The sequence below is a fragment of the Nannochloropsis gaditana genome (genome assembly GCF_000240725.1).
Source record: "Nannochloropsis gaditana CCMP526 unplaced genomic scaffold scaffold004, whole genome shotgun sequence".
NCBI classification, from domain to species: Eukaryota; class Eustigmatophyceae; order Eustigmatales; family Monodopsidaceae; genus Microchloropsis; species Microchloropsis gaditana.
Window position 1 is genome coordinate 155,187 of NW_005803949.1, and position 9,087 is coordinate 164,273.

Here is a 9,087-nt window from a genome sequence, read left to right on the forward strand (position 1 = left end):
GGCAGGGACGCATGAGACTCGCGTCTGCAGGGTGGACCCCCGCGTGCGGGACAGTGGCAGCCGCAGCAGGCATTGCTCGGCGTCGTGCAGGGTCCGGTATTTGAAGAGGGCCAAGGCCCGGTACGCTTCCTGTACGGCCAGGACGCAGCCGGGGTGGTTTTTGGCGAGCGCGATCTCCAAAGGCGTCCGCCCCTTCCAGTCCCGCAGTGTGAAGTCGGCCCCGCGCGAGAGCAGGAGCCGCACCACGTCTTCACGATCCGAGCGACAAGCCCACCATAGGGCCGTGCATTTGTAGTTGCTCTGCGCGTAGTCGATATCCAGGGTCCAGGGAGGGTGGGGGCGAGAGGCTGGGGCTGCCCGGGCCTGAGCGGGGGGCTTCAGGACCGAGGAGGCATCCGAGGCAGCCTGGGGGGCCACCCGTTTGGCTGCACACGGGCCTTGGTCGAGGAGGACGCGCGCGCACTCGAGGTGGCCGTACTGGCTGGCCACCATGAGAGGGGTTCCACAGTCCGTGGCTTCCGTGCTGGGGTCTGCCCCGTGCTTTAGCAGGAGACGCAAGATCGCTTCCTCGCCCTTCCACGCACAGTGCCACACAGGCGTAGCTCCTGAGCGGTGCGATGCCCTGTTAACTTTAGCGCCGCGCCTGAGCAAGAGCTCTACTATTGCCAATTGGCCGTGCCGAACCGCAACAATCAGTGCAGTGCGACCGTCTGGATTTCGTTCGTTCAGTGTTTCGGGAAATTGTTCCAGAATTAACACGGTGCGCGCTACATCTCCTTGCCGCGCCGCACGACAAAGGGCTTTGACTGCGTGTGGCATGATTGAAAGGAACACAGGCCAGCCTCAATCCCGAGTGGATGCCCTGTGGGTACGCCAAAATTGCCACCCTCTCAACAACAGAGCTTGACTGGGCCGCGGGAGAAGCTTGGGCTTTCCTCCCTCCACCGTCCAGCAGACGACCCCCTGGCACTGATGTTAAGAGGACGTAGACCTGAAATACCGGTACATACGTGAGAACAAAAAGAGACTTGAGAGATATGTAGGGACTGTGACTTCTATTGATCTTCCTCCACAGAGGAGGCGCATGAGCGAGCGACCAGAGAGAGGGGCGATGACACGCTACCCACAGCGAAAGGGGGGGCAGGCGAGGCTGGAAGGAGTGCCTTTGAGTGAATTTATCGCTCGCTGTGACATTTTGCTTCGTCCAGTGGGATTGAAGAGGGATTTCCAATTAGTGGGGCCGATTACTCGATTTCTCTTAAACCGCCAAAATATCGGCAGAGAGCTTGGTAGCGCACCCTGAGTGCCAGTGTCATCTTGAAGCGTTGCGTCCACCGTGCCCCAAGGGAATTGAGCTCGATGAATGGTATAGAATAATATCTCACGCTCATGCGCACAGGTGTTGTCATGGTCGACACGCCTACGACCACTCGCACTTCCTCCCTCCCGTCCTCCCCCCCTTCCTCCTCCCAACAAACCTCCCCGGCACTACTTCCTCCTTCTCCTCCCCCCTCTGCCCACCGACCAGAGAATACGATCGTGATACCCGCAGATCCATTACAAACACCCGTAGCGCTATATTCTGAGCATCATCCAGGGGCAAGTGTGGAGTCTGCCCGAGGGAAGCCAGGCGGGGGTTGGGGCCTGGACACTGCAAGCAGCGGGGTCATGAAAGTCAACCAGGTGGATGCTCGTGTGCTCGACACCGAGCTCCTCGACCTACTTCAAATCCAATTGTGCAGCATGTTTGCCCCGCCCTTTTTTGCCCCTGGCGTTGTGGACAAGTACAAGCCCGAGCTCAAAGCATTGCTTGATTTCCTTCTCTTCCGATTCACCATCTTCCAAAACGAACCGACTCCCGGCATGCGCATGCAAAATCTCCGCTTCGTGGATGGCCACGCAATCGGGACATCAGTCTCCTCCGCTGCCTCCTCAGTCGATGCTCACGCTCCCCGGGTGAGCCAGCGCCTCCTCCTGGGATTTTTGTGCATCGCGGGACAGTGGGGCTTCGCGAGGCTTCGACGGCACGCACTCGTGGCGGGGTGGGCAGACGAGGTGCAGCACCCACAGCCTCTTATATCTCACACATCGGACGCCCAGGCAAGAGGTCAAGGAGAGAGGAGCAGCGGCACTCGAGGGGGAGGGCAGTGGAAGCGCCGGGCTTATCGCGCCCTCACCAGGGCCGAAAGCCTTTTCCGCCTAGCATGGCTAATCAATTTTCTGGTTTTCTTGCGTGTGGGCAGCTACCCCTCCCTACTGCAGCGCTTAGTGGGCATGCGCCTCGTCTACGGCCCCTCCTCGGGGGGGCTGCCCGGAACATCAATTTCCAGTTCATGAACCGGCAGCTGCTCTGGGAGCACTTCACGCAACTGGCGCTCTGTGTGGTACCGCTCGTCGACTGGGACGGGCTGCGGCGACAGGTCTCCGGTCTGATCCGACAGAGGAGGGCAGGAGCCTGGGCCGCGGGGGCGGGGGCCGGGGGGGGGAGCATTCCGGGGGCGGGGGGGGCGGACGGGGATATGGAGTGTGTTGTTTGCGGGGAGGAGAGTGCGCAGACCCCTTATGTGACAGACTGTGGGCATATTTACTGCTACTACTGTTTGAAGACGGCATGTCTGCAGGATGACTCCTTCTCGTGCCCCAGGTGCGGGACCTTCTTCGCCACGTCCAGGCGGTGGGTGCCCGGGCATTAGGGGGTTGGAGGGTGGAGCCTCCGACGCGGAGGAGACCGGTGTACAGATTGGAAATGGTGGCCATCGAGCAGTGAAATGTTGCCAGCTCCTTGCCCTTGTGCGGGGTTTTGTACAAAGCTTGTTCTACAGAGAAAGCTTTCATGGCTACTCATTCCGAAAAAGGAAAGCTTTAGGCGATAATCAACTTCTTGAATCTCCGTGTTAACACGTAATTGTTCTATCGGGAAATCTTTCAGTCCCTCCAACTATTCATACACTATTGCTCCACGCACATGTCTCCTCCACTCCTGTAAATGCCACATTCTCTATTTCCCCCTCTCCCCTTCAGCTACGCCCTATGCTCTATTTCCCCTTCATCCTCTAGCTCCGCGAGAAAACTGTCCAATGCTGGTTCCTCCCCCAGCACGTCCCTGAGTATATGACACGGATCCTTCCCACCCCCGTGCACTAGCATCTCTTTCCACAGGCGCTCGCCCGCCTCTCTACTCCAGGGGTCTTGCACAAAGAGCCTCTCCCACAAGTGGGAGGCAAAGACTCGATCGTACAGATACCCGTAGTATCCCGCCCCGTACCCTGTCAGATGCCCGAATCGAGCATGCCAGACCGCCCCCTCCGAGTGCGGCATCTGCATCACCTTCTCCTGCACCGAGGCCAGGAAGGCCGAGGTGGTCGGGTCCTCCGCCAGGGGCTGCGGTCCGAAGAGCTTCTGATCGACAAGGGAGTATAAGACCTGGATCTGGGTGTCCAGCCCCGAGAACTCCCTCTTTGCTGCCCGCAAGGCAGCTGTGAGTTCGGCGGGGATGGGCCGTCCCGTCTGGTGGTGGTGCGCGAACTGGGCGAGCACGCGCTGATCCCAGACGAAATACTCGAGCAAGTGGCTTGGGGTTTCCACGAAATCGACGGGGGCCCTGGTCCCCGCCACGTGCTGAAAGCGCGTGCGGGAGAGTAAGGAGTGGAGAGCGTGCCCGAACTCATGGAAGAGCGCCTCCAATTCGGCATGCGTGAGAAGGACGGGCCCGGCGGGGTCGCACGGAGAGAAATTGCAGACCAGGGCCACCACGGGGAGCTGGTAGGAGGAAGCCCCAGCGGGAAGACAGCCACAGCGGACCGTGAACTGCGCATGGTGCGTGTACTTAGCCTGGCGGGGATAGAGGTCTAAATAGATGGTTCCGAGCTGTCCGTGCCGGGGGTGGAGCAAGACCACTTTTTTCAACTTCGACTCAGCGGGCGCCCAGGCCTCTGTTTCGTCGAGAGCTACTTCCCGCAGCTCTATCCCGAACAGGCGCTGGGAGAGAAGAGCGAGTCCTCGTAGGCAGTTCTCGAGGGACAGATAGGCGGAGACACCTTTTCCATCGGTGCTGGCGCCGTGGCGGGCAGACTTGACAGCACCCATATAGTAAGACAGGTCCCAACTGTGAAAATCCGCGCTGTCCCCCCAACCGCCTTCGTCTTCCTGCTTTGCCCGTTGCAAGACCTCTAACTCTTTCCCCGCCTTGGCTCGGACATTTTCGGCCAGGGCACGAAGGAAACGGTCCACTTCCTCGGGGCATTTCGCCATCTTGTCGGCTAGGAAGCGATGGGCGTAACTTGGGAACCCAAGCTTCCTGGCCAGAGTGTCGCGCGACTTGATGAGACGCGAAAGCACCTCCAAATTCTCTCGCGGACTCGTATTTACCTCCTGATACATACGCCGCCGCAAATTGCCGTCCCGCGCGTACCGCAGGACGGCATTGGCGACGGCTGTATCCGTGGTGAGAGTGAGGAGGTGTGGCGGCTGCCCCGGCGGCTGGTGGGGAAGTATCACGTTTTGCACGATCTCCGAAGGAATCTGCGCAAGGATATCAGATTTGCTGACCTGGAATGAGCGACGGCCGAGAATGAGGTTGTTGCTGAACATAGTTTCCAAGCTGGTGATTTCATTCAGAAGCGCCCGCACTTCTTGTCGCTCCAAATCGGGCAAGTGAATGCCACTGCTCTCAAACTCCGCCTTTAATAGCTGAGCTGTCCGACTTCCTTCCTCATCTAACGTCGCAGCCACATGAGGATCCTTCACCACTGAGCACACGGCTTGATACAAACCAACGTCGGTGTTCAATTCGTGAATATAGCCTGACAAACCCGCGAAAGCCTCTTCAGCGGCTTCCCTCCAAGCTTCTTCGGAGTGAACATTTCGAGCAAGCTCCGCGGCATCGATCGCGATGCAAAGAGTGTTTGAAATTGCGTCCATGTCGCGGATGACATCAACCCCCGCTGGGACGCGCCCTGTGAGAAGGCCGTGCTTCAAATTCTCGCAGCGGCTCACAGACTCCCGGGCCAGACGCAGAAAGTCCTCTGGGTGACGAAGGCCTGTCACTCCAAACAGGCCTGGTGTTGCCGGGATCACAAACGGGGCGGCTGTGGAAAAGGGCTTTGATACGCAGGAAGCCCTGATCGAGTGATGTCGACGCCATACTCTGGCTGGTGGTGAAAGCGTGTACTGAAAGCACGCTCCAAGGGTCGGGATGCTGGGCGCATACTTGTTCCCAACTGACAACATTCTCCATCTTCGATACACACTCGCCCGCGCCATGACCGGTCTGTAAGTTTTTTGAATAATGATGGGACAGAATTAGTGTCCAGGCCAGAAGGAAGTTTAACCTCCTCCCCCCCCCCCGCCAAGTGAAGAGGGAACCGTTGGGGTGGGTTGTTGGGCAAACGCGGAGTCGCGAGACGCATAGCTCATATTATCCGCCCTTTCACCTTCTCTACCATGTCAGAATTAGTCGTTGTCTATGAATGCGTGAAGCAGCGGCTGTTCAAGGGTGCGGTAAAAGAAACGTAAGGCAGTTTGGCGGTCTCACGTTTGGAAAAATGCTTTCTTTTTACAGCCTTGATCTACACAACTATTCGTAACGCTCTATTTATAATGCCAAGTACAAGATGGGACTTTTGCATCAATGTATGACAGGTCATCCGCAGCTCCACGTTCCATTTCTTCCCGTGGCGCAATAACTCTATCTCCCTCGCGGGAAGCTTGGGTTTTCTGCAAGGCGATCAAATACCGATCCAACCTGGTGTTCAAAGGTTGCCTCGAAATGCTGACGATGACCAGAGACGGGTGCGTCGGCAGCAACGGAACGATGTCCCGCGATGCCCACCTGGGGTCCATGGGCAAGAAGAAGACAAGGCGTCCCCCCACCCGCAGGATCTCGTCCTTGGATGCCAGCTCATAGAGCGTGTAGACGGCTTCTTGTATGACACCTTCCGCGCGAACAGGCCCCTTTTCCCTCTTTCCATAAGGAGGATCTACGACCAGGACGTCGAAAGGGCCCCAGCGTCGGAGGCGTGCGTGGACCTTGGGGTCGTCCGCGCGCCCGAAAAGGAAGTCCTCGGGAGGTCTCAGGCCCAGGACGCGGAAGTTGTCGGTGACGCGACCGATGTCGATGCTGGCGTTCACGTCGACTCCCACCGTCACCTGGGCTCCGAGCTGGGCAGCTGCTAGCAGGAGCCCCCCCCCCCCCGCCATCGGGTCGCAGACTTTGTCGCCCTCCCGGAGGCCCGCCACATGGGACATGACAAGGCTGGCTTTCGGCTCCATGCTCGTCGTCGTCACGTACGGCCGCCGCCTCAGAGACAAGCGCTCTGTTAGTCCCCGAGATCCTCGGGCGATCTCTCGCGTGAGCCACACCTGGTGTGGCCGCGCCCCGGCCTCCGCGTCGCCGTCCTCGAGCAGGACCAAGCGCACGTCGGGAGCTTTGAGGTCTACGGGGCCGGGCACCTGCCTCAAGAAGTGCCTCATCTCGTACAGTTTCTGTGGAAGGAGCGCCACATCCTTTCGTCGCCCGCTTTTGGCACTGAAGACGTAGCTCTCTGCCGCCCAGGAGGCGTTCGCCCTCAGAGAGCTCAAGCGCGCGTCCTCAAGAAGCATGCGAGTCGCCACGTCCGCGCACTCGGAGAAGGCGGGAGCACAGGCCCACACCGCGTAGGCGGCGTGTACCAAGACTGCGCTCTGCACAATCGCCTGCATGACCTTTCCGTCGTCGGGAAGACCGTGCACATACACCAAGGACGAGGAGGAGCAGCCCCTCCCCCTTCCCTCATTCTTATCAGCCTTGCGACGCCCTCCTGAAAGGGACAGGTCAGTCTTCAAGGCATCTTCGAATCGTAGAGCCGCCACCGCGTCCAGGTCCTGCAGCTCTCGGTAGGCCAGGCCTCGAAATTCTGCCTCTCGGAGGCATGCCAGGGATGTGCCTTGATCGCCACTGTCCGCGGCGCCGCCCTTGAAGAGAAGGAGGAATTTCGAGCGCGGGGGGGCGCGACAAGCCACCCCTGGTGATGGCAACGGACCTACGACAGGCGCGGCGTCTCCCACAGCGAGGGTGACGGTAACAGGTAGGTGTGTCGGTGGGGGGTGGGAGGAGGGCAGGAAAGATGAGGCGCCGGGGGGGTACAGGAGGAGGAGGAGGCGGCTAAAAAAAAGATAAGGTACGGACGCGCGTCCTAGCCCGTACATTTCCCTCCTGTCGTCATGATACATTATGCACGGCTTAGTTGAGGTACCAAGGAAAGCGCATGCTCGCCTTCTCGTGCACTTCTAGAAATAGGCCGGTTTACAATCACGCGACGTGCTTCAAGTCCCTCGTTAGTGACGAGGCGGGCGCTTGCACTGCTCAATAAGGACAAGGCCGTGCTTGTCTCCCGTAGATTCCTTTTATTATCACGACAAACACATAGAATGGACACTTCACAGCACAGGACGCCTTTGGGCATGGAGGCGGCCGATAAAAATGCACCGTCCTCCTAAGTCGATGCGCCCACCCGCTGCATTCCTCCTCCCCGTCCTCCTCCACGCCTGTTTGAACATTCCCCATGTCACTGCCGATGACATTATCACGATCCGGGTTCCGACCATGGGTTTGGAAATACAAGGGCTTTCAAGCAAATGCGGTTCTGATCAATTTTGGGGCATTCCATACGCCCAAAGGCCCGTCGAGCGCTGGAAGCGGGGGCAACCCTCGTGGGCGGAGCCCTCCACGATGCCTGAAGGCTTCGCACAATTTGACGCAAGCGGGCACATGCCGCAGGAGCGCTGCCCTCAGCTATGCGATGGCGTTGTAGTGGGCTCGGAGGACTGTCTCCTGCTGAACGTCTTTCGGCCTGCCTCTCCGGGGAGCCCGATGCCCGTGATGGTCTTTATCCACGGCGGCTCCTTTACTGAAGGAGGCATCGACTCCCCTCTCTTAGATGGCAGCTCCCTCGCGGCGGAAGAGGGCATCGTGATTGTCACTATCAATTACCGATTGGGGGCCCTCGGGTTCCTGACAGACCCGACCTTGCCTGGGAATGGCAACTTGGGCATGCTCGACCAGCAGCTGGCCCTAGAGTGGGTCCGCGACAACATCGGTTTCTTCGGGGGGGACGCAGAGGCTGTCACATTGGCGGGGCAGTCAGCAGGAGCCTTTAGTGCCTGCTTGCACATGCTGGCCCCCAAGAGCCGCGCCATGCTGCAGGCCCTGGTGATGGAGAGCGGAGCGTGCGTGGCCTTGCCCTTGCAGGAGGCGAGGACCCGGACAGAGACCTTCGCGGCTGGCCTGGGGTGCCGGCCGGGTCCCGGTAGGCGCAGCCCCAGCAACGGCTCGAGCGAGGGTGCGGATGACGGCGGGCTGGTCGCCTGCCTGACCCGTCTCTCCCTGGAGGTCCTGATCCCCGAGTCCTCCGAGAGGGGCCGGGAGATGTACCACTACTGGGCGCCCGCCCTCGACGGCGACCTTTTCCTCCCTGCCTCGCCCGCAACGCTACTCGACCCCTCCGTCACGCCCCCCCTTGCACCCGCGTCACCGCTAAACGTCCTCCTGGGCTGCAACCGCGACGAGGGCAGTGTCTTCGTCGCCTCCACAGGGCTGGGGGGCGCCGGCGGGACGGACGCGGCCTATGCCTCCTGGGTGCGCACTGGAGCGATGGAGTACGGGCAAGGCCTTCCCCCTCTATCGCTCGCCCAGCGCGAAGAGCTCCTTCGCGTCTACCCTCCCCGGGGGGACGGGAAAAACGCCGAGAACGTCGCGGCCATCATTGCCCACGTCCGCTACGCCTGCCCCAGCCTGTTCTTGGCCTCTCACTACGGAGGCGGGCGCCAGGACGCGTCTGAGGGGGTTTCGGTGTGGCACGTGCAGCAAGCGGGGAGGCGTAGACATAACATTGAGATGCGCCCGCCCTCGGCGTATTACTATACCTTCCAGTACGTCCAACCGCAAGAGTGCAACCCCGGATCCGAGGAGCTGGGCTGCTACCACGGGAGTGAGATGCCCTACTTGTGGGCCAAGCCCGGCTTGACCCCATGCGGAGACGGGGAAACGAACGGCCCGGAGACGGCGATGGCGCGGGCGATGCGGAGCTACTGGGGCGCCTTCGTTCGCTC

General features: G+C 60.2%; 1 protein-coding gene across 1 annotated transcript; it reads left to right on the forward strand.

Moving 5' to 3' along the window:
* Positions 1-7,969: 7,969 nt before the first annotated feature.
* On the forward strand, positions 7,970-8,663 carry NGA_2000710 (butyrylcholinesterase precursor; the record flags this gene model as incomplete). Its single annotated transcript, XM_005856315.1, has 1 exon — positions 7,970-8,663. A coding segment is annotated over one exon (694 nt), but the record flags the coding sequence as incomplete, so codon positions are not given.
* Positions 8,664-9,087: the final 424 nt, after the last annotated feature.